Here is a 23,972-nt window from a genome sequence, read left to right on the forward strand (position 1 = left end):
GAGCTGCTCTGATTGGCTGTCTGCAGTCCAGCTCTGGTTCTGGATCTGGACGGCTGCTCCTCCTCAGAAACATCACTCCTCTTCCTCTTTCTGTGAAAACATTTCTTTATCACTAAAATGATTTGTTGATTGTTGTTGAAACCAGCGGCGGAGTGTGACCAAAAAATCTTCTGGAAATTTTGTAGACCACCGGCCCTGGTGGGGGGTGGGGGGGGGGCGGGGTGATTAAGCATCACAATCCCTTTTTTTCCTTTTGAATCTGACATTCGCAGCTTTTTTGACTTCCCATCATTAGACTCACACACTTCTGTTAACGTTACCGATACACTTCCAAACCTGACGAAGAAAAAAAGAGGTGTTCGATGGCTTTCCGCCATTTGGGGAGGGGCCGCTCACAGATCACCCTATTTTTCTGAAAATCCTAGACATGCAGACCTGCCAACATTGAAAAACTTTTTTGAGTAGCGACTTACTGATTTATTGTCGAAGTTCTGGTTCATGAACGCAGAAAAAAATTGCCATTACCGCTGTCTTTGATGTCATTTTGGTTGGTTGGGTATCAGTATAGTGTATCGTTTAGTTCACATGCTTACCAATCACTTCACCTGGTCCTAGGTCATTTCCCCACTCACCACCATATTCAGTTATTCAACATATAAATCCACTACGAAGGAAGCAAGAACATGGATGTCGTTTGGAGTTTTTCCGATGCCGGTGCTAAAACGATACTTTTAAAACGGTACTGGTGCCTAAATGGTGCCTGGACCGATACTTTTAAAAAGATTTATATATATATATATATATATATATATATATATATATATATATATATATATACACACACACACACACACACACACACACAGACACACACACACACATATATAAAAAAAATAAAAAATAATATATATATATATATATATATATATATATATATATATATTTTTTTTTTTTGTTTTGTTTTTTTTAATTTTTATTTTTTTAAAAGGAGCACAATATGACAGTCGGCGACATTAAAGAACGGCTTGTTCATTGCTAACGCCACAGGGTAAAAATTAAATAATTTATTAAAAATGTAATAACAATAACTTATTTCACCAGTAAATTCCTGTTAAAAAAAACAACCACTGGATGGGAAAACGGTATTTTACAATAACTTTGAATGCAGCATGAGGGTGGCGAGGCGAGTTTCAAGTGAACAAGTCTGTGTTGTTTTTCCGACAACAGCAGCTGCAGACTGTTACGTCTCGGTTTTGGAATCTTCTACAGTGAAATACAGTCACACTTTTACACCGTTTAGCTGTCAGCATTTTAACCGTGTTTAATCCAGCTGCTAGCTAACGGTAGGCTGACGTTACCTGCTGCCAGGTGTAGTGTTAACTAGCGTGACATGCGGCGATGCTTCTGTTGCCTCTACTGTCCGTTTAGGACCATCAGAGAGAAGTGCAGGCATTTAAGTGGCACCGAAATGAGGCCACAAAATCTGTGTTGCTATTCGGTCCGGTAGATAATGGTCGTTAAGGCACCGGAGCCGTAATAGCACTGGGTCTCGGTACCCAACCCTACTAGGCTACAATGAAAAAGTCACGTCAAACAAACAAACACGAACAATATGAGGGAAACATCGGTAGACAATTTTTCATCCTGTGATGTATTTTAGATCTTTATGGGTCTGAAGTTTACTTTAACGTTACGCCCATTTATAGGCCTGGCAAACAAGCAAGCTATTTAGGAAATTAGGAATCCTAACGGAACTAGGTTATCGTTATTCACGTTAAATATTTCTCCAAAGTTGACAGGTAGGCTTCGTAAATTAATTCATTTCACAATTTCACCTTTCTACATCAAAGCCATTTACCTTTGCAATCACAGTCCTCCCTTGGGGAAACCAACCAAACTAAATGGGAATGAGAGAGGAATAAGACTTGCATTTGATGCTTTTGTTTTGCTATCAGTAGCCGATATCCCTGCTTGATATTCAAGAGGAAGGAACCCGACGCTGTGATTGGTTGAGCTCTTCTTCTTTCGTTTTTTTTGTTAGACTGAGACGGCTACTGCACATCAACGAGTGAACTCAAAGCAGTCACCTGATTTTCGCGTAGTTTAAAGTGACAAATCGTATCACCGTATTTTGATGTCAAAATGCGTAGCTACTACGCAAAATGCGTACAGGTTGGCAGGTCTGGACATGGTTGTGACCATTAGTGCTTTCTGATTAGCCTGGATGGTATCGCTAATAAATTGCAATGTATAACTATTATCAGACAATTATCATCAAAACACTACTGGCCCACCGAGAAAAGTCCTGACTCTCCCGATTGCCACTCCACCACTGGTTGAAACATATCAAGATTTGGCCAAACTGTCTAGAGTCAGTTAGGTTTCAAGAGAGGTTAGAAGTGGTCTGAATATTGAAGAAGACCAGCATGTAATAGAATGTATATAAATGTAATAAAATAATAAAAATACAAAACACAAAATCAACAAATATGTGGCATCAGCAGGAAAAACTGAAACTGAGTCATGAAATGAATTAGTATCAGTTGTCTTACTTTGTGTCTGAGGGTCCAGGTTCATTACTGAAGATCAGAGGAGGGTCTTTGGACCGGTCACTCTTCATAGACTGACAGCCGGATACTACAGACTCTGCTCCGTCCTCCTCTTCCTCCAAATCACTCATCTTCTGATCTGAAGTCAGTCTGAGAGGGAAAACAGGAACACTGACTGTGAGCTCACAACATTTAGAGGAAACAAGTTTGAACAAGAGTCAATAATAGGAAGCAACAATCAAGAAGTTACCAAATGCTGGGAAAATATGCACGTGGCTGGTACATTCGCTTAACTCACCAGCCCTAAAAAAACAAAGGTGATCTATTGAGTTGCTGGTAAAATGTAATCATTCACTTTTGGCTGGCGGACGTAAAAGTTAATCTTTTAACCCTGGTCACAGGCAAGACACACACACATCTTTAAATCTGTGTTTTCTCGAGTTACAGCAGGTTTAATGTTGCCTGGCTCCGCCCTCCTACTTACTTCCGCTCAATTTTCATTTCCCTTCAGTACTCCGTCTGGGTTTGCGGTATATTCTTAGGTTTTCTCCGGTCAAATATTTGTAGGTCCAATCAGCGAACAGAGGGAGTGGCTGAGAACGATGACGTTGAGGACGTGCACTAGAAAGATGCGAGCGAAGCCATTCGGTCCGTTGTGGCAACGCTGCCGAATATCCAGAAGTTAAAGTCTGAGCAAGAACAATCTTTGCTGAGTTGTGTTGGTGGCCATGATGTTGTGGCCCTCCTCCCCACGGGGTTCGGGAACAGTTTGATTTTCCAGCTCGCTCCGTTAGTGGTGAAGGAGTTGGCTAAGGCTAACACTAGCGATGCTAATGCTAAATATAAGCTGATAGTTGTTATTGGTCTCCCCTCTTGTTGCACATGCACATGACATACGTCACGACCAAACGTTAGCGATTGGTTATGGCAGATCCAGAGTGGCTCTGGGCAGATCCAATAGTTTTAAACTTCAACAGAGTACCCGCCTTCAAGGAAGTTAACACTTGTCAATGGAGAGAGGCCAGACTCTCTGGACAAATGAAATGGACCAGAGTCTGGTAAGACCAGGCTAGGTTTAATGTGTATTATTCAGCCAATCAGGTAGCCTGACGTCATCCTACGCAGATTCTAGTCAGAATATGAGTCTGATACTGCTCCATTGGGCTGTGATTATGGCGCATTGTCAGTACCTGATCCGTACCGCCTGTAAGATCTGTTCTGCGCATGCGCATAATTCAGCGCATGTGCAGAAACTCAACGTGTTTTACAAAACTGCCTGATCAGTTCTACGCTTGCGCACAGCTCTATGGTTACCGGAAGAAAACATTAGACAGTGACAGTAGACCGTTATGATGGCAGAGATGAAGCTTACAAGGTGTTTGCTGGAGTTGCCTAAAGTATCTGTTAATGATATACGGAGCGTCGTCTGGCCATCCAGTACAACACCATGTAGCAAATTAAATAAAGACTTCAAATTTTACGTTTAATCATTTCTTTGCAACTTTGAAGGTCATTTGCTAACGCTAGCTAGCCTGAGCTAGAAGCCTTGCTTTGGTGTTTTAAGTCATGACTCCATCCTGCTTTAGGTTAATCATGCTTGAAATAAAGTTTAAGCATGTGTATACCTCTCACTTCATGTGTTTGTACTTTTATGAAAGTATCAGGTAAAAACAGGGCTACCAATGAGATCTCTGTGAGAGACCAGCTAACTCCTAGCAAACTATTATGTAGCTCAATGCTGGACATTTCACCCCAAATTCCGGTCACTTTACTGTATTTGTATTTGTTTAGTATTTGGTTTAGAAGCTTTTATTGGTGATTTTTTATGGTACAAAGTCCTGCTACATACGTACATATATAGCTAGCTATATATGTTCCGCTATGTCGCGTTAGCATGCAGCTACAATAGTTAGCTATGAGTATGCTAACGTTAGATTGTAGTGGAACGAAGCAGCACTTTCTAACGTCAGAAATCGCATATAAAGGCTTCTGAACCAAACACTACACAATCGGACATGTTTCAGCAGGAATGTAACCTGGAATTGGGGAGAATTTAAGCAAAGCTAAGATTTAAGATCAGCTAAGATGACATGTTTACTGCCGTTAGCATGTAGCTAAAAGGACACTTATGTACGTTTACACTTCATCGCATTAATAATAGACAGTCTATGGTTATTAGTCAAGACAAAGTATTAAAGGTAAAAACATTAACGTAAACAACACAACAACGATGTCGCTACACGGTTTTGGATCAGTACACAACAAGTCTTGATTGTATGACTATTGTATAATAAAGATTTAATAAAAAAGTTGTGATGTTTGGTCGTAAAGTGTTTCAACGCATGTGTGGTACAAATCGCACAGGGACATTGTTAGTTTTACTAGTTACTACTTAATCATGCGCATGTGCAGAACGGATCTTACAGGCGGTACGGATCGGGTACTGACACGCATGTTTCAACCGAACCAGGAAAGAAAATGCCTCTGCACTCAATTGGATAGACCTACAACCAATCAGAGCAACGGACACAGACGTCACAGAAGCTGCAAGTCAAAGGCAGGCTTCGACAGAGCAAAGGCAGAAGCGTCAGTTTCTGTCATGCGGACGGGTGAGGCAATGTGTATAAATACGTGGTCGCGGTTCTCTGTTCCTCTTTTAAAATGAATGTGCTGTCGATATCTTCCATAACAGACGCGATGGCAGCCATATTTCTTGTAAAGGAATTCAACCCAAGCACTCTTTGGTGACGTGGTTGATTAGGTTACTGTTGATCATCTGTCCATTATCGTATAAAGCCTACCCTGACAATTTGATTGGTCCAAACAGCTCTGGTTCGAGCATAGTTGCTCCACAACGGATCAAGTCCAGACCGAACTTCCCGATCTCAAATGTTGTGGGCGGGTCTAAGTTCGGCTGGCATCCAGGCTAGGTTTAATGTGTATTTTTCAGCCAATCAGGACTTTGTGTCAACAATCAAACAGTTTAGTTCATTCTAACATTCCTTTCCTCTCCAGTCCACAGGAAGAAAACTGACTCAGAGACTTTAAAAAAAAATTAAAATACATTTGAATACAAAGGTTGTTGTTGGTTGTTGTGATGATTAACAATAATATGTCAGAAAGTGTTTATGAAACTAGAAAATGCATTTCCTGCAGAAAATGTAGGTGCTACCCTGCGCTGCGCTTTGACTCACTACTATACGCTCTACCTCGCGGTTTTGCCGTTTATCATGTGTTGGCGGCTTGATATTTCTTTCCTCTACAGTCCACAGGGAGAACACTGACTCAGAGACTTTAACAGTAAAATAATTAATGTTGGATTAACACTCACCCTGGCTCAGCCTTCAGTTTCCTCCTCCTGCTCTGTTCTCTCAACTCGAAATGGACTCTGAACTGACTGAACTATTTCACTTTCAGTTTTGCTCCTCCCCTCTCCACTGACTGGAAATCACTTGACTTCATCTGAGTGTGTGTGTGTCTGAGTGTGTGTGTGTCTGTGTGTGTGTGTGTGTGTGTGTGTGTGTGTGTGTGTGTGTGTGTGTGTGTGTGTGTGTGTGTGTGTGTGTGTTTTTTCACACAGATCAGCTTTTTAACTCTACTGCTGCTGGTGAAGATGCCACCAAACACACCAAATAACTGAAAATATTCAGCATTTAGAAACTTTTTCTCTCCATGTTGTGAATTGCAACATGTCCATGTATTTATTGTCATTTCTGCCTGATATTCTGTCAGATATTTCACTAGTCTCTCTTTAAGGATTGAAGCCAGTTGACATGATAATATAGTTTAGAGTTAGCCGAAGACTAAACTACCAGCTGATTTACAGCGTTTATGATTCCTCTCAAACCCTCAGACCCTGCCTGAGGAAACTAAAATGTCCTATATAGTCATGTGTTTGTACCAGATTAATTTACCTACATAAAAACATACAATACCAAGTGATATCATTAAGTTAATGTAAGACATTTAGATTTGTTCATGCATCCAAGTCTTGAAATGTCATTTGGTTGGACAGAGACAAGTTTTTAAGGGTTGGACCGATGCCTGGAGTGGGACGTGATAGTTTACTACCTACTCATCTGGTAGTCTGTGTTGGTCTTCATCTTTGTCTTCCTCTTTTCTGGAATCTTTGGTGGCTCATCCTCTGAGCAGGTCAGGATAGATATATAGACAGATAGATCCTAAAGGATCCCTTCTACACACTGTCAGAAATGTTGTTCATGTAACGGTACCTTAACACAACGTTACTCTTCTCTCCAGCAGCGATTATAGTCCATACAGATTCTAAACGTAACATTAATTAACTTTTGGTCTCGCATTGCCAGACCCTCCTCCACAGCGCTGTGGAGGAAGGTCTGGCTAGTCCACACAGCATTCCTGGATGGCAGAAAAACATGGTCAAACTGAAAAAGTTCAAACTGGCAGGATCCGCCCCCTGCAGAACTGCCCGGTAGAACCTGTATTGCAGTAGCTTAGCAACACAGCAGCTGACTTTGGCTAACGTTAGCTTACATTAGCAGATAACTCACTAACAAATGAATAATGGAACTAAATTAAAAGGTCTAACATGAAACACGTTGGCTCCCTTTAAATCTCACTATTAATGAGAAACCCTCATTCAAGTGACAAATGTAATGTCAAAAGTAACGTCAAGTAAGATAAATATTGAGACGTAACTGTAACGTAAGGTTACGTTTCTGATCCCTTCACTAACATTTGCTCACGTTAATATAGTGAGCAAACTGTAGTGTTGACATTTAACTCACTATACATTGGCATAACGCACTTTAGTCATAAATATATATTAATTTATTATACATTAATATACAATAAAATTATTTAGACGTAACAATGTAAGGTTAGGTTTCTTAAAGTACTGTCTAACAGTTATAATAGTATCTATCTCTTTTATAGTATAAAATATTTTAAACAATATGATTAATTACATTTTTATAGCTTAACCTTTTAGACATTTTTAATTTTATTAATTGTATTCAGGGTAGGATTTGTTATTTTAAAAAACTCTTAATTTTTTTTGTGTTATCATATATTTATTTATTAATGTCTATAGCTATATTTATAATGTTTTTATATTTAATAGTAGTCAGTATCTGTTCCTCTCCTAAAACGTGTTTCAGGGTGAATTCTCCACACATGACTCAATATGAGAACACTAATGCACGTGAAGAATCCGGTGCATGTAGAAGTGATTTACAGTCTGGAACTTCAGGTGACACTGGTGGAATTTTAAAGTTGCTCTATGCCTCCATCTTGTGGTTACATTTGATATTATATCTGCATTACATACTTGGAACTGTAGCCTGAATACTGAGGGTTTAAACACATGGATCCACACATTTCATTGATATATTCATCTATTATATATACATACATACATACTGTACATATAAATGCACATATCTACAGAGGTGTTTTGATGGTTTTGGCGCTTTTTCCAACATTTTTTTTGTTTTTTGGCTCTTTTTTCAAGTTTTTTTAAAACAATTTTTTGCCGACTTTTTGTGACACTTTATTAGTCATTCTTTGATGCCTACTTCAAAGTAGTTTTTAAGTATTTTTGTCGCGTTTTGCCATTTTTTTTTGCAATTTTTTGCATGTATGTATAACTATATACATCTAAAAGCAAAAATCCTATCAGATGGGAACCCTGGGACAACAACTAATCAGTCCGTGGTCTAATTTGTGTCAGTTTGGGGGTCCTTGATGTCAAAAAGATTGAGAACCGATGGTTTAAAAATGGAACTGCAGCCTGAGTACTGAGGGTTTAAACACATGTAGCCACACATTTCATTCATACATCATGTAAAACTTTCTGCATATTCAATGAATGAATATTTGTTAACCGTCGTATTGCCTTCCCGTTGACTGTGCACCTGCTCTGCTGTTTACAAAGTTTAAAGTTTAAATCATCATGTGTCACACATTTTTGCCAAATTTATTCCAACCTATCACCTCTAGTGTTACACTTCTTTTTGGAAATCATGGTCAATAATCTTCATTTATATGAAGTAATACATAACATTTGAGTAAAGAAAGCAGTAATTCTGAATTATTTTTGACAAGGTGACAAAAAAAACATCCAAAAAAGGTGAATTCCACAGCTTCCAGTCCGATGTCCACACACAACATTCTCCACTTTGCACAAAACAAAGAAATAATAAAACACACCACAACAGTCCAACCTATAAACTGTCCAATTAGAGCCAAACACCTCGTACACAAAACACAACCACATACACTACACTAAATAATAAATAAAATCAGAGGAATGTCACTTCCAGACAGAGAATCATCGATACAAAGCAGTCTTCCTTTTAGACCATGCTTGTTCTAAAAAGTCTGAAAATAAAAACGTTTTGTTCCAATAACCAAACTATCAGATCTATATCCTGCCTCATCTCTTTTACTTCTACTTTTTTAAATAATTACAATCTTAAATTATGATAATATGGACAATACAAATCCAAATAAAGTTGATTATGAATGAAGTGTTGTGATGCTGCAGAGTCCAATCCTCTCCTACAGACTAAAGAAACATCTTTCTTTGGTTCAGATCCTCCCAAAAATCACTCTTACATCATTTTAATTTTAATATTTTTCAATGAAAATGACAATAAAGATACAGAAATAATCATTCCCTCTGATATCGTGGATCATATCACAATCACAACATCAGTCAAAATAATCCCAATCAGTGTGATTAGTTTAGTTTTGTTGTATCTTCTGATTGATGTTAATTGTGTGGCTGTTATGTGAAATTTAAAAATAAAACTATGAAAATAAATAATCATAATTTATTATTTTTTGTTGTAAAGAAAAAATGAAGCTTTTGTACCGAATTCAATACTTTTGAGGTAGCGACCGAATGGCCTCTGAGGTGTTTAGAAATGCCTCGTTTAACGTTGCCTCCAGGTCCTGTAATACATCCATGTGTTCAGTCCTATGAGAGTTGCTATGTGCTTCATTCACCAAAAACGTTTCTGATTTTCCGGGTGTCCTTCCGTGATGTGTGGCCCACTGAATCTGCGCAGTAGTGTTTGTCCCACTGACCCCGCCTGAGAGATTTTAGGATGACAGACACGGAAAAAACCAAAGAAAAACTTCAGGCTTAGTGTGCAAGGATCTTCATACTACATAGTAAAATAATGTGTTTTCCCTGCAGCAACGGGATTAAGATAACAGTCAGCAGGCTCTACTTCTCAGCTTTGTCTGTTATTTTTACAGTCAGTGATGCTGACAGACACATAGACTGTGTTGTGTTCACACTCACACTGAGTCCAGGAATAATGAACACTCTGCTGCCTTCAGGTGACGGTCAGAATTATAAGAACTACAAGCTGGAAACCTTTTCAACAGTTTATTGTGAGTTAAAATAAAATGTGTCCAGCTCAGAGAAGAAATCTAATCTTTGTATCAAAAAACTGATTCAAATATTTACATTCTGTATTATACATTATGCATGTACAAAACAGACTTCATTTACACCAACATGCAGGACATTTATACTTACAGAAGCTGGATTGAGGAGATTTACATCACATGAGAAATAAAATGGGATTTCAATATCAGGATTTATTTTTTTCTGCAATAATACAAACTGTTACAATATGACATACAAATATGAAAACAGAACATAAACAGTATATAACATTTCACTTATAATGACACTAACGTTTAAACTTATATATATTGTTTTTGCGGATTAATTTAAAGTCAAAAGAAAAGACGTTAATAAAACAACTGTTTTTACAAAAACAAGAGTCAGAATCATGTTCCAGTTTGAAGCTTGGATTAAATCCAGACTTTCTGCAGGTTTGACCTTCTTGTCCAGGTGGAGGGTGGAGCAGTCTGGATCAACAGAAGTATGATGTCCCTCTCCTTCCTCTCTCTGAGTGATTCTGTTCTCAAACTGTTGTCTTCAGGAAACAACAAGCTTTGAGCTAGCGAGCTACACGCTGAAAATATCAAGATTAGAAGAATATGTGGATGGTGCAACAAGGCAGGCCTGCTCTGTTCTTTAAGGGAATGATTGTACAGATTTACAAAGAATATATTTAGATAATTTCCTCTCTAACTGGGACGTTTTGGGATCGATTGGTGGGATTGCTGTGGACGAAGTACACACAGAGATACACTGGTAAGAGCCAATGAGCAGTCCCTCCAGGATTTCGCAGCCTTTTTTTGAGATTTTTGCGGCCCAAAATGCCTGATTTCGCTGGAGCTTTTGTAAAAAATTGCGATAAAAGTTGCGATGTCTTTTGTATGTTTGTTGCAATGAAGTTGCGGGAGACAGTGAAAGTTGCAAAAAAGTTGCGATTTTTTTTTTTTTGTATAGTTCTTTAAAATAAAAAGGAAACTTGTTTTGGGGAGAATAAAATTACTCTGGGCTGATTTTTCCTAGTACCAAAAAGGGTCAGGATGCTGTAAATGCTGGTATAATACAAAAATGGCTGGTGGATTTAAGACAAAAAAATCATAATTTATTGAATGAATCAAATCTGAACATATCTGTCAGTGGCTTGTTGATCTTTACATTGTTAGTTATTTTCCTATCCTGGCCTGGGACACACATTCATACGGTTTGATAAAGTACTGACTAACTTATCATTGCACTTACAATAACGAGTGCAGCTGTCCTCAATTTAGGTCATCGTGTCGTCTCATCTCCTTTTTCTCCTGCATCCACCGTGTGTGTGTTGTTTGTGTGTGTGTTTGTGTGTGTGAAAGCGTCAGTCACGGGGGGCACGGAGCAATAGCCCCACCCGCTGCAGAGAGCCGACAGCCAGGATGGAAACGGCAGCAACTTCAGCGACTTTTAAATCGTTAAAGTCTACAGGTTTCCTGCTTCCTCTCCGGACAGGAAGTCAGGTACCTTGGAGTTTGTCCGCCAAGATGGCGCACGGTTGGTTGGGCTCCGTGCTCCTCTTGCTTTTGCCTTTTAAAACTGGCAATTATATGCACTCTGATAGACTATTTACTGACACCAAGATTAATAAGCAGCAAATACGTGAATATGTTATTGAACCAGAAGCCTTAAGTAAGAAGGATAAACATCACCAACAAATGAAATGTCGGCGCGGAGCAAACCAGCAGCGTCAGCGTTCAGACCTGCTGGTCACCTGTTTGGTGTGGCTTCTTCTGCTGCTAATATTTGGATCACTTGTCCTAAGGGTTCCACAAAATGAGCCTGACAGTCTTTTGTGCCACACGCCATACTTGAACAACGTTGGATACGGCCGATTTACCATCTACTATTCCCTCCTGAAGTTTGGAAATGCACGCGTAATAGGCTTACGCACCAAAGTGGAGCTGGGTAGCAGGATAAAAGATAATGGGCGCGCTATAATATATCTCTCCTTCCTGGTCCTGTTAGCGGAAGATATCCAGCTTAATTCCAGTCCAGATGCTGATTGTGCACAGCGGGTCCATGCTGCCGGCGTGGGGCCGGGTCCCGGTGCGGAGGCGGGCCGGGAAGCGACAGGCTGGATTGGTGGGCGTGCGGGAGCCTCCGCGGCGGAGCTAGTGCGTCATCTGCGGCGGCCGGCGGACCCGGAGGTGGGTGGGAGACAGCTGTGGGTCCTCTGTGCGGACGAGTGTTCGCGCGCCGACACCGGAGGACACCGAGGGAGTGGCTCCGTGTGCCCGCGTCGACCGGTCCGCGGCGGGGTGCTGGAGCGACCTGGCCCAGAGTTGCGCCCTTCTTCTCGCGGATTCTTCTGTCGACGAGGTGGAGGACACCATACTGGAGACGGATTTTAAATCATCCGTCTATGTGCAAGGATCCAGAGGCGCTCATAACCATAAGAATGATTATACTAAGAGTAATGTCAATACAACTCATACAGTCAAGTATAAGTGAATAAACAGGGACACTATTGACAATATAAAAACTTTGCAGTCACAAGCAATAATAAAGCAGAGACAATATTTATTTTTCCAGACAGTAAATCATGCGAAAATAATCTGGGATCTCACAGTAAAGTCTAAGGGTATTTTAGGAGGGCATTTAAATATTAGAAGTTTGTATCCAAAATGTGATGAAATTAGAATTTTGCTAACTGGTTCCAATCTTGATTATTTGTGCATAGGTGAAACTTGGATGTATGATAAAATCCCCACCTCAATGATAGATGTGCCTGGATATAAGTGCTATAGAAAGGACAGGGTTACTAGTAGAGGAGGAGGAGTTCTGGTTTACATTAAAGACTCCTTTAAGACCGAGGAAGTTCAATTAGATGAATCTTTATCACTTGAAAGTCTTTGTGTAAATATGGCTCTATCCTCACGCATGATGTTTAACATCCTTGTGGTGTATAATCCACCATCTAGTTGCCTACAAACTTAAAAGCAAACTATTACATGACAATTCTAACTGAAGCTAAAGGAAATTGTAAAGCAATGTGGAAACAAATAAACAGTCTAATTAAACCTAATGCAAATAATTCATATGAACTAAAATGTGAAGGAAAATACATATCAGACCCTGTTCAAGTTGCTAATGCTTTTAATCAATTTTTTATTAAATCTGTACAAGATCTTGCTTCTAATTTTTTAGATGGCGAGCCTAATAGTAGCAACTTAAACATATTGTCAGAGAATGAGAATTCCTTTAAAATTAGAGAATGAATCAGGCAGTGGTATTGAAAGCTATTTCAGACCTGAATACCAATTTATCCAAAGATAACTATAACAAGGACGCAACTTTCCTCAAAAATATGCACAAGTTATCATTCAACCTTTGACCCACATTATAAATGTCTCTATTAAAACTGGAATATTTCCAGATGCTTGGAAAAAGTCAATGGTAAAACCCATCTTTAAGTCCGGGAATACCACAGACGTTAGTAACTATCGACCAATAAGTCTAGTTCCGGTAATGTCAAAAATACTAGAAATTGTTTCAGAACAACTAACTCAATATTTAGAAATACATCAGTATATACACCCTCAACAGTATGGTTTCAGACAGAACCATTCCACTGAAATAGCCATCTGCGCATTATTGGAAAATATTGTGCAGCCGCTTGATAAAGGAAACATCGTGGGTGCAGTATTCCTGGACTTAAAGAGGGCATTTGACACTGTAAATCATAGCCGTCTTATCTCAAAACTATCATCTTATAATACATCACACCAGGCATTATCATGGTTCGAGTCATACTTACAGGGTCGAGAACAATGTGTAGTTATTGATCATGCAAAATCTGCCCCATGTGAAATTAAGACCGGAATCCCGCAGGGAACCATACTGGGGCCTGTTCTCTTCAGCCTGTATGTGAACACGCTGCCTGAAGTATGTCCTGAAGTTGGCATTCAGATGTATGCCGATGACACTGTGGTTTATGTGTCCGGCAACAGCCCTGTTGTTATAGGCAGTACATTGATTAAAAGTCTTGAGAAAGTGTTTGATTGGCTAAACAAATCATGTTTAACACTTAATCTGAGGAAAACTAAATCTATGTGTTTTTCTATAACAAGAAAGCAGATAATAAATGATCTTAACATTAAAATGAATGGTGAACTCATCGATCAGGTAGAAGAAGAAAAATATTTAGGAGTGATTTTAGATTCTCAGCTAAATTTTAAAAGTCATATTAAAAACATCTCAAGAAAAATGAAGGCCAGTATGAACTGTTTCAGGTTGATCAGGAGCAGTTTAACATTTGAATGTGCTCATGTCTTTCTGAACACCATGATCCTGTCCCATCTGTCGTACTGCACCACTGTTTGGTCCCAGGCTAGCCAAACTACCCTAAAGCCTATTGAGATGCTTTATAACCGTGCCCTAAAACTTTTAGATAAAAAGCCCATTCGATTCCATCACTGTTACATTTTAAATAAACATAAAATCCTAAACTTTGTTAATTTTGTTAATCTTAAATACATAAAGTTGTTTTTTAAATGTTTGACTGGACTTGCACCTGAGCCACTTTGTAAATGTGTGAACAGGCTGGAATCCTCCAGATGTAAACTTCCATTTTGTAAAACATCTTTTGCCCAAAGTGTTTTTTCTGTGAAAGGAGCCAATCTGTGGAACTAGCTTCCTACAAATATAAAGACTCTAACTAAAATGTCCACCTTTAAAAAACTATCAAAAGCATGGTTCATACAGCAGCAGCAGTGTGATCATGCCATATGAAAAGTATAGCTGTGTGTATGTGAGGTGTGCATCTGTGTGAGTTCGAGTGAATGTGTTTATTTACTACACTTATTTTTATTGCTGCTAACTGGTTTCTGGACATTTTATTGTATTCACTGTAAAAATTTGACTCCTTTATTATTTTAATTGTTAAAAGCCCTTCTAGGGACAGGTGTTGCGAATTAGCCATGGCTATAAACACTGTGATACAGGCATCGGATTGTTCTTTATGTAATAATCTATGTTTTTTGTATCTGTCCCTATTCAAATAAACAACAAATAAATAAAATAAACATTGATGTTAAAATGTATCGGATGGTCTGAAATGTTTTGCACAATCTTTCGCTGTACGTTTTGTTGGTAAATGAGTCACACACACGTCTCGTCTTCATATCAAAAACAAGGAAATGACCAACCTGTTCTCACTCCTGATTGGTCATTGGCTCTCAGAGTGCACGTGGGACTGCTGTGATTGGTTGAAGTCGCGGGAAACTTCAGGTTATTGGTCAAATGTGTGGAAAAGTTGCGGTGATTGGTCAAAATTGCGAGTCGCACCAAATTCGCTGTGGTTGGTTGAATTCGCGTGAATTGGCGCGATCGTGACATCGCGAAATCCTGGAGGGACTGAATGAGGTTTAACCATGTATCAGCTTATTTAAATAGCTCACGTTACTGTACTGTGTCAACAGTTAACTTCATTTAATATTGTATGTGGCGTTTTTCTGTTGCTGGGTGCAAATGTTTCACCAAAATAAGTTCCTTCCTGAGACTATTCTGCAGAGCCACCGTCACTACGTCTGGAGCTTAGCGCCGTCCAAGACCATTGGGATTGGTTTAAAGAAATGCAAACAACCCAGAGTGTTTTTTTTCTATCCCAGAATGCATCTGTTGTATAGCCAGACCTTACTCCACAGCGCTGTGGAGATACAGCTGGACATTAGAGACTAAGTGTGGAACAGGAGTGGAGGAGTCTCAGTGTGTCTGCAGAGACTGTGTAGAAGGACAGAGCAGCAGCAGAGCAGTCCAGATACACTGACGATACTCTATCAGATCCAGAGGAACACACAGGGATGACGGAGGACTCCACATCGGGTCTCAACACATCCTCCTTTTTTTCTTTTTTTAAGATTATTTGTTGGCCATTTTTAGGCCTTTATTGACAGGACAGCGGAAGAAATTAAAGGGGAGAGAGAGGGGGAATGACATGCAGCAAAGGGCCACAGGTCGGAATCGAACCCGGGCCCGCTACGTCGAGCAGTAAACCTCTATTTATGGGCGCCTGCTCTACCAACTGAGCTATCCGGGCGCCCCACATCCTTGTTCTCATCACTCATACAGCGATCCCGTCTTCCATCTGATGAGAGAAGAACAACAGAGGAGATAAATGAGTATTTCCAGAGACTCCGTTTATCAGCTGTCAGTCAGTGAAGCACCACATCCAGTATAAATAGCAGCAGAGACTTCAGTCCTGTTCAGACACCAAGTGGAGCGGCTGTGTAGGCAGCCTGCTTCCTTTCAGCTCTCATATTAACGTGTTGGAGTGAAGCTCACAGACCTGCAGAGACTTTGAAGCATCAAGTCTGTTGACTCTGCAGATTTCACTGAAGAACACAGTGGAAATAAACTGCTGAATCCTAAACGCATCATTACTGCAGAAACAGAGACGATCACTGCTCACTTTAATGATGATTTACTGCTGTTGGATTCAGAGCTGTTAAAAACCATCTGAATGTTTTATCTACTTTTAAATATTACAGGATATATATATAAATATGGAGTATGTTATAAACAAATGAAAGAAGGACATATGATGTTAAAGACTGAACAGTAAAACATCAGCTGTGATTACTGGACTTCAGCAGATCTTCTGCTCTGTATGAAGACCACATGGTTACTAAATGTAATGCTGGTTCTATGACATAAGAGCCAGTGATTTGCAGGCTTCAGTCAGACTGAACTCAGAGCTTAGACAAAGATGAACTGATCAGTTGTGTAGTGTTGAAATGAGAGAACAAACACTTTGAGATCAGATTTGATGGTTGAACAGATTGATGTCTCTGTACATGTTGTGATGCTGTCAGCTGTAATCCAGATTCAATTCCTTCAGACATGAACACAACAACAGCAGTCGTCTTCACATTAACTCAAACACGTGATCACAACAAGCTTCTGGCTAATTTGATCGGCTGACTGTCCTCCCTCTCCTCTCACAGCTTCGCTGAGAAGGTTGGAGGTTTACAGGAAATCTTTGCTTTGATACGAACTGTCTTTAGTTCAATACTGCTGAAACCAGCATGAACTGACTCCAACCCACTACTGACCTCAGAGTCTCCAGTCTACAGTTTGGACTCGCCACAAGATCACACAGCAGCTTCACGTCTGAATCCTGCAGGTAGTTGTCACTCAGGTCCAGCTGTTTCAGATGGGAGAAGTTGGACTTAAGAGCTGAGGCCAGAGAAGCACAGCTGATCGCTGACAAAGAGCAGTCCTTCAATCTGAAAAAAGAATAAATGATGAAGATAAAAATCCATTTATAATCCAAACAACACTATATTGATCCTTTAAATAACTGCTTCACAGGTAAAATTAATGATTACTTTGATTTGGGTGTTTTATTAAATTTTAAAGCAATTGAATTTTTTATTTTAAATGGTTTCAAAACAGTATCCTGACTAAAATTTGACATAAACCACTCTGTGATCCACTCAACATCCTCTGATCTTAACTATTAGTCTAAATAATTCACAATTTCTGCCTTTTTAAACTAAAAAATAGTTATGTCATATAAATTAGGGATATAGACCATGATTTTTTTTTAAAGGGTTCAAAACGTGACAAAAAACCTTCAAAAGCAAAGGAAATAGGGCCAAAAACATTGAGGAAAATGGCACCAAAATAAAGGTTAATTTTCAATTTGAGACCCCGAAGGACAACAAGTTCATGGCCAATGGGAAGACAACACAAGGGTTCATAAACACAAGTCTTCTGGGACTGCCGAATAAATGTATTAGAAGAAACATAAAAGTATGAACAAAAGAATATTTACACTTATGTTTGTACATAAATTAGTTTCAGTTGTTAATTAAACATATTAGATCTACTGTATAATAGTAACAGAATCAGTGAACTGACCTCAGAGTCTCCAGTCTACAGTGTGGACTCTCCAGAAAACCACAGAGGAGCTTCACTCCTGAATCCTTCAGGTAGTTGTCACTCAGGTCCAGCTCTCTCAGATGGGAGGGGTTGAACTTCAGAGCTGAGACCAGAGAAGCACAGCTGATCTCTGACAAAGTGCAGTGCATCAATCTGAATAAAGAATAAATGATGATAAAAATCAATTTCTAATTCAATCAATATTATATTGATCCTTTAAACAGCTGCATTTGGAAATATCCTTTGGTCTCTCTGTGTTCATCTACTGTATATGAGTGTGTGTGTGTGTGTGTGTGTGTGTGTGTGTGTGTGTGTGTGTGTGTGTGTGTGTGTGTGTCTGTATGGGTGTTTCTCTGTGTGTGTTTGTGTTTTTTTGTGTGTGTGTGTGTGTGTGTCTGTGTGTGTATGTCGGTGTGTGTGCCTGTGTTTGTGTGTGTGTGTGTGTGTGTGTGTTTACTGAAGGATCAATATCTATGATCAGACATTATTTGTGAAAACAGGTGCCTTTGGTGTTTGTTATTGACGCAAAAAGTCTCCTTTAGCGTCATATTTAGACACGCTTGGCAGGGACCCTTGGCGTCACTATTTGACGCTCTGGGTCGGGACTTACATTTAACTGAGAGCCACTGACCAAGCATCAGTATTTTACAAGTTGGGAGTGAGAACGGTTTGGACAGGAAGCATCGTGTACATTTTAAAGTGTTGTTGGTAACAAATCAGACATGACTAAACATACTTTAAAAAGGCCTTGGACTTCTTGAAGATCTTTTAGTTATGTATATATAGATGTGTCTCTCTCATGTGTCTCAGTTTGAGTTCAGACTAAATTTGTTCAAACTATTCAGACTGACAACCAAACCCAGAAAACAAGTGAACTGAAGGGGACTTAAAAGTTCTGTTATGGATTTAAAGCTGTCAATCTTCCTCTATAATACCATTCATATTTCATTTTGTTTTATATTCAAATAATATTAGAACATTTAATGCTCAAATGCAGCCTGTTATTCATATGTACTACACTACTCAGGCTTATGCATCGTCAATGCCACTACAAGCATGTGGTTGTTGTTACACGTTATGTCCACTAGAGGGACTTCCACCATCAGCCTGGCCTTGAAGGAAACTTACGTCATGACGCATTGCAATTCTGGCACGCCGCTTTGTTTACATTAATTTTCCAGTTTTAAAGTGTCTGTGACAGAGAGACTTCAGTTATTATAAATGTATAAGTTCTGTAAATACGGTGTTTTGAGGGTTTTATATAAAAGACCTTCTTGAATAGGCCTTGGGCTTGTTGAAGATCTTTTAATTATTTATATATAGATGTGTCTCTCTTATGTGTCTCAGTTTGAGTTCAGACTAAATTTGTTCAAACTGTTCAGACTGAAACACAAACCCAGAAAACAAGTCAACTTGAGGGAATGGAAAAGTTCTGTTTTGGATTTAAATTTGGTAGATATTACAGCTGTCAATCTTCCTCTATAATACCATTCAAATTTCATTTCATTTTATAGTCAAATAATTTTAGATAATACAGCTGATAGGAGGTAATATAAGAAGTTGAAGCTAACGCTGCCAGCTGTAAGGCAGCTAACATCAACTTTAGCTGTCTCCCTGAAGGAAACAAGAACAAGCTAACTAATGACAACATAAGCATTTGGCTCGGTGGATGTGGATTTTAAAGTCACGTTAAAACTATTTCCCACCCTTAGTCCGATTTCCAGCCGCAGCCTGTCACTCCCCCCTGTACTAACGTTACTCGGTACCTAGCGTTAGCTCCTTATCTTAAAGGTGCCCTGCCAAACATATTTCATTACTTTGTGATAATGTCTGAAGTTCTACCATGGACTCTGTAACATGTTTTGTGGAAAAAAAATGCCTTGGTTACCTTGTTTAAAGCCATTCTAGCGTGGTTTAGAAAGCCTACAGGAAGACTCAGCTCGAGTTTTGCCAGTACTCATTAATATTGAACGAGCTAAGCTGCTTGACTCTGATTTGCTAACAGCTAGCCAATGAGAGACTGGCTATCAGCATCCTTTACCCAGCACAACTGGGTGAGCACATGAATATCAATGAGCTCAGGCAACACCACGTCAGTCTGACCAGCTTTTGTAATTGGCCTGATTTCTCCGCTTATTTCTTTTCAATGGCTAGAGCTGACAGAGGAGGTAGCAGTTCATTTTCACATTCACGACAATACAAACACATATGGACCTAACATTGAAAATAAAATACAAGTAAAAACGGTTTTGTGTGGCAGGGCACCTTTAAGGCCTCACAATGCCTTGTGTTTCTTACCACCTTTACCCACTTCACATGTGGGTAGGTCAAGGCAAGAAGAGGGAGATAAGTACACGTGAGCACAATACATAAACTGACCTCAGAGTCTCCAGTCTACAGTTTGGACTCTGCAGTCCAGCACACAGATGCTCCACTCCTGAACCCAGCAGGTCATTGTGACTTAGGTCCAGCTCTCTCAGATGGGAGGGACTGGACTTCAGAGCTGAGGCCACGACTTCACAGTCAGTCTCAGAGAGGTAACAGCCAAAAAGTCTGTGATGAACGATAATAAAAACATTTAAAATATAATCAAATCTGACACTTTTATCTTAAAACAGGCTATCACATTTCATCAGCAGCTAGTTTCACATGTTGTCAACCCGCCCATAGGGGGTGGGACCTCAATCCCAGAATGTCCAAACAGTGTCAGCCATCTTGAAGCTAAGCTAACAGACTCACTCTCTTCTGCAGCAACCTTTTTTATTATGTGCATTCAAACTACTGCACATGTGTACCACCGGGATACATTGGTACAGATCCGAGAATATGCAGGAAACTTTATTACAGACGGAATACTCGACACAGGTGAGCTTCGCCTGCTACGGGACCAGCACCTCAGCTTGCGGTGTCACTCGATGCCGCTAGCCGGGGAAGGGGACATCTCACCGCTTGTGGAGTTTGTGACTGTTAAATGCCGACCATTCTACATTTCACGCAAATTCACGGCTGTGTTTATACTCAGTGTTTACATCCCACCAAGCACTAATGCTACCAATGCGTTAGCTGAACTTCATGGAGCTATCACTGAGCTCCAACGCGCACATCCGGATGGACTATTTATTGTTGCTGGAGATTTTAACCACGCCAATCTCAAGAAAGTTCTACCTTCACCTCACGGTGAATAGTAATTGCACTTTATGTATAGTCTATAATGTGTGTGCACTAAATGTAGCCTGTCTCGTATGTCGTTTTTATATGTTGTTTTTATAAAATGTCGTTTTTTATATTTTAAATGTGTAACACCACTTGAGCCATGGTGAAACGTTTTGTTTCACTATATGCAGTGTATATGGTTGAAATGACAATAAAACCCACTTGATTTGACTTGACTGCACTCTTTAACTGGTAGGCGTGGCTTGGGAGTGGCCTCATACTGAAGCGAAGCAAGTGCATTCTGGGAGTTGTTGTCTTTCATCCACATTAGCCAAAAATACATTTTCTGGCTTTTCTCGGTCTAGAAGGCACCAACTTCTAAAAAAAATTCACATTTCTACTACATAAATGATCCAATTTAAATACATAGTCATCGTCAGGCTTTAACTTCATGTGATGTTAGTTCAGAAGATCACAAATAATAAATGTCTGTTTGTATATAAAATAGACACAATATAGAAACACACTGCTGTCTCTGTGTACACTGTAAAAAGGCTGTCTGTTGTGATTAAATGATGACAGAAGATACTTTAGCTACAAACACAAAGATCATCATCGTCTCATTCTCACAGCGTTTGACATTTGCAGAGTAACACGTAGAATTATTTACAATAAGCAGGTTTATATTTTATAGTGTCTAAGTTTTATATTGTGAACGTGTGTAAAGGCTGTAGGTTTACTCTCATACTGATGGCCTCAGCTTCACACTGATTTAAAATGATAATCACATCTGGACTTACTGAGCCTTTCTGCAGTTCCTCACAGCTGGAATCAGTCTCCGTCGTCCCTCCAGTGATGTTGTGTTGTACTTGTCCAGGTCCAACTCATCCAGAACCTCCTCTGACATCTGCAGCATGTAGGCCAGAGCTGAGCAGTGGATCTCAGACAGTTTCTTCTCTGATCTGTTCTCTGACTTCAGGAACTCTTGGATCTCCTGATGGACTGAGTAGTCGTTCATCTCTGTCAGACAGTGGAAGATGTTGATGCTTCTGTCAGGAAAGATCCCATAACTGTTCATCCTCTTCAGGTTGTCGATGGCTCTCTGACTGATTTCTGGACTGTTGTCTGTCTGACCCAGCAGGCCTCCTAAGAGTCTCTGGTTGGACTCCAGAGAGAGGCCATGAAGGAAGCGGACAAACAGGTCCAGGTGCCCATTTTGACTTTCAAGGGATTTCTCCATGGCTGTCTTCAGGAAGACATCCAGGGATGAATTAACGTAGTCTTCTCCCAGGAAGTCCTTCAATACCTGTGTGTTCCTGTTGGTGTAACAGTGGAACAGGTAGACTGCAGCCAGAAACTCCTGAACACTCAGATGAACGAAGCAGTAGACTGTTTTCTGGAAGATCACACTCTCTCTTTTGAAGATCTGTGTACAAACTCCTGAGTACAGCGAGGCCTCTGTGACATCCAGACCACAGCGCTCCAGGTCTTCTTGGTAGAACATGATGTTTCCTTTCTCCAGCTGTTCAAACGCCAGCCTCCCCAGCTTCAGAAGAACTTCCCTGTCAGCCTCCGTCAGCTCCTGTGGACTCGTCTCATGTCCCTCAGCATACTTGAGCTTCTTCCTCTTTGTCTGAACCAGCAGGAAGTGTGAGTACATGTCAGTCAGGGTCTTGGGCAGCTCTCCTCTCTGGTCTGTAGTCAACATGTGGTCCAGAACTGTAGCAGTGATCCAGCAGAAGACTGGGATCAGACACATGATGTGGAGGCTCCTGGATGTCTTGATGTGGGAGATGATTCTGCTGGACAGCTCTTCATCACTGACTCTCTTCCTGAAGTACTCCTCCTTCTGGGCGTCAGTGAAGCCTCGTACTTCTGTTACCCTGTCAACACACGCAGGAGGGATCTGATTGGCTGCTGCAGGTCGGGAAGTTATCCAGACGAGAGCCGAGGGAAGCAGCTTCCCCTGGATGAGGTTTGTCAACAGCACGTTGACTGATGACTTCTGTGTGACATCAGAAACAGCCTCATTGTTGTTGAAATCCAGTGAAAGTCTGCTTTCATCCAGGCCGTCAAAGATGAAGAGAACTTTAGAGCCAGCGAGCTGCTCTGCTGGGACCTCCTGTAATGTTGGATGGAAAACACGGAGCAGCTCCAGAAGACTGTACTGCTCATCTTTGATCAAGTTCAGCTCCCTGAAGGAAAGAGGAATCACCAGACTGATATCTTGGTTTTCCAAACCCTCGGCCCAGTCCAGACAGAACTTCTGCACTGAGAAGGTTTTTCCAACGCCAGCGACGCCGCTCGTCAGAACCACTCTGATGTGTTTCTGTTGGTCAGGTAAGGCTTTAAAGATGTCGCAGCACTTGATTGGAGAGTCATGGAGGGTCTTCTTCATGGAAGCTGTCTCGAGCTGCCTCACCTCATGTTGGGTATTAACCTCTTCACTCTGTCCCTCTATGATGTAGAGGACAGTGAAGATCCTGTTGAGGAGGGTTCTACTTCCTGTTTCAGCTCCTTCAGTCACACATTCAAATGTCCCCTTCAGCCTGATCTTATGTTTCTGACGACCAACATTCACTAAAAAACGGACAAAGGTGAGAGACAAAACAAGAAAAAGATAACAATCTGGTGATTATTTTTATTACCAATATTAAAACAATCCAGATAAATTTCAGATGGACTTAAACTTTAATATTTATGTTAAATGTCTACACTAGTGCAGCATGATATATAAGCGTTATGCTATAACTTTGTTGAATATTGATATATATACGATACATAATCACACAAACATAACAACAAAAGTGTTCTCAGTTCTGCCGCTTTCAGTATTCTGCTTAAATACAACACAACGCTTGAATTAAAAACAAATGAAAGGAAATGATTTCCAACCTTCTTTTATTAAACACATTGAATTCAATATAAAAGACAAAAAAGAATGACAGTTTAATTTT

The 23,972-nt window shown here is 40.0% G+C and overlaps 1 protein-coding gene across 1 annotated transcript in view; it reads right to left on the minus strand.

Annotated features, from left to right (window-relative positions):
* Positions 1-23,972, minus strand: part of LOC116067416 (NACHT, LRR and PYD domains-containing protein 12-like) — a 44,292-nt gene that overhangs the window by 13,834 nt on the left and 6,486 nt on the right. Inside the window, exons 5-7 of the mRNA XM_036007301.1 lie at positions 21,816-23,595; positions 20,242-20,415; positions 17,842-18,015 (exon numbers count right to left, since the gene is read on the minus strand). Of these exons, the coding sequence (XP_035863194.1) occupies positions 17,842-18,015; positions 20,242-20,415; positions 21,816-23,595 (2,128 nt within the window). The remainder of the gene's footprint in view (positions 1-17,841; positions 18,016-20,241; positions 20,416-21,815; positions 23,596-23,972) is intronic.

This window comes from Sander lucioperca, chromosome 11 (assembly GCF_008315115.2).
Source record: "Sander lucioperca isolate FBNREF2018 chromosome 11, SLUC_FBN_1.2, whole genome shotgun sequence".
In the NCBI taxonomy this organism is placed as follows: Eukaryota; Metazoa; Chordata; class Actinopteri; order Perciformes; family Percidae; genus Sander; species Sander lucioperca.